Consider the following 1,528-nt stretch of genomic DNA (forward strand, 5'->3'; position numbering starts at 1 on the left):
ACACACACACACACACACACACACACTCACACACTCTCACACACACATTGTGCACTTTCATCCAATAGGCTACTTCTATTAACCTTAAGCTCTGAAGGCTGAGCAGGAGCAACGCCCCCTACTCTACTGTGAAGCAAGGTCTTCCCTGTGATGATGCCCCCTCCCCCAAGTGATACCTTGAGTCCCTTTTTCCTCTTCCAGTCTTCTATCCCAACTCTAGGTTCAGCAGGATCTGAGCTTCCAAAGAGCACTAGAGCCTAAGAAGTGGCCAGGTAGGAGCTCTATGCCTAGCACTGGGCCGGTGCACAGCCAGTGCGAGGTGACAAGGATGTGCTGAGACCCAGGTGTCCATTTTTGCGCTACACTCAGCAGGCGCTCAGTGAAAGATAGCAGAAGGAAGGGATGCCCTGGGGACATGGTGGGGAGTGGCGGCTCGTGTTAGGGAGGCTCTTACCTTCTTCGTTCTCATCAAACACTGGGGGCTTGTGGGAGTGGTTCCCGCCCATATTCCGCCGCTACATGCCCGGCCTCTCCTTTCGGGATGTCAGATGCAGGATTCTCACAGCGATAAGAGATGCAGGATGCTCTTGGGATGCAGTGTGCGGGATGAGAGCCCAGGGATGCAGGATGAAAGCTGCGGTGAGAGCAGCCAGCCAGGGTTGTAGCGTGTGTAGAGGGGGCCGATTGCAGAGCAGGGATGGGAACCGTGTGGCCACCCCTCCTCCAGGGTGTCCCCTAGCTGCGATCACCGCACCCCCTGAGCCCTCACCCGGTTCTTTCCATGACGCACAATACACGGATGGAAACCCGGGGACTCCCTGAGCCCAGACCACCGTGCAGCTCTGCTCACAACGGTGGTGAGGAAAAAAGGAGGAAGAGGCGAGAAAGGAGGTGGGAGGGCGTGCAGCGGGAGGAGGGGGCGTGGACCCGGATCTCAGCCAAGAGTTAGAAGCCACCGCCCCCACTTCACAGTCGGGTAGGCGGGGACTCCGAGGGAAGGGGCCTCCCTGGAGCTGCTGGGTCCCCGGGACTCCCCACCCGCAGCGTTTGACAGTTCACATCGACTCAGAACTGCGCTCACCCACTGGCTCCACCACAGGCTTCTTCTTTGTTTTCCGGGATGTTTAAATGAGTGAAAGGAGAGCTCAGACAAACGAGGTCTATTGCAACCTCTCTCGTTGTACATTCAGAAACTGAGGCCTATGAGACTGTCGAATATGTTTTTTAAAAATAAATGCACGTTTTTTAGAAATTGCCTGTCTGGATCCTCGGGATTCCCCTACACTGCGAAGCTTAGGCGGCTGATTTAGGGGCAGGGTTCTCATCTGGGTCTGGACTTCTGCAGCAGCCGGGCGTGCGTGCGTGTGTGTGTGTGTGTGTGTGTGTGTGTGTGTGTGTGTGTGTGTGTGTGTGTAGTTGGGGGGTGGGGGGACTGTCGAGAGACCAGGATGCCTAAGGACCCTAGGCTTGCAGGGGCCAGAGTGGGCGGCACGATCTCCCCAGGAGGCTGACATTACCTGGCAGCGCG

General features: G+C 56.8%; 1 protein-coding gene across 1 annotated transcript in view; it reads right to left on the reverse strand.

Moving 5' to 3' along the window:
* The window catches only part of Stk32b (serine/threonine kinase 32B), a 244,600-nt gene extending 243,665 nt beyond the window's left edge, over positions 1–935 (reverse strand). Inside the window, exon 1 of the mRNA XM_031341920.1 lies at positions 455–935. Coding sequence (XP_031197780.1) covers positions 455–506 — 52 coding nt within the window. The 5' untranslated portion in view covers positions 507–935. The remainder of the gene's footprint in view (positions 1–454) is intronic.
* Positions 936–1,528: the final 593 nt, after the last annotated feature.

Source organism: Mastomys coucha, unplaced genomic scaffold, assembly GCF_008632895.1.
Source record: "Mastomys coucha isolate ucsf_1 unplaced genomic scaffold, UCSF_Mcou_1 pScaffold22, whole genome shotgun sequence".
In the NCBI taxonomy this organism is placed as follows: domain Eukaryota; kingdom Metazoa; phylum Chordata; class Mammalia; order Rodentia; family Muridae; genus Mastomys; species Mastomys coucha.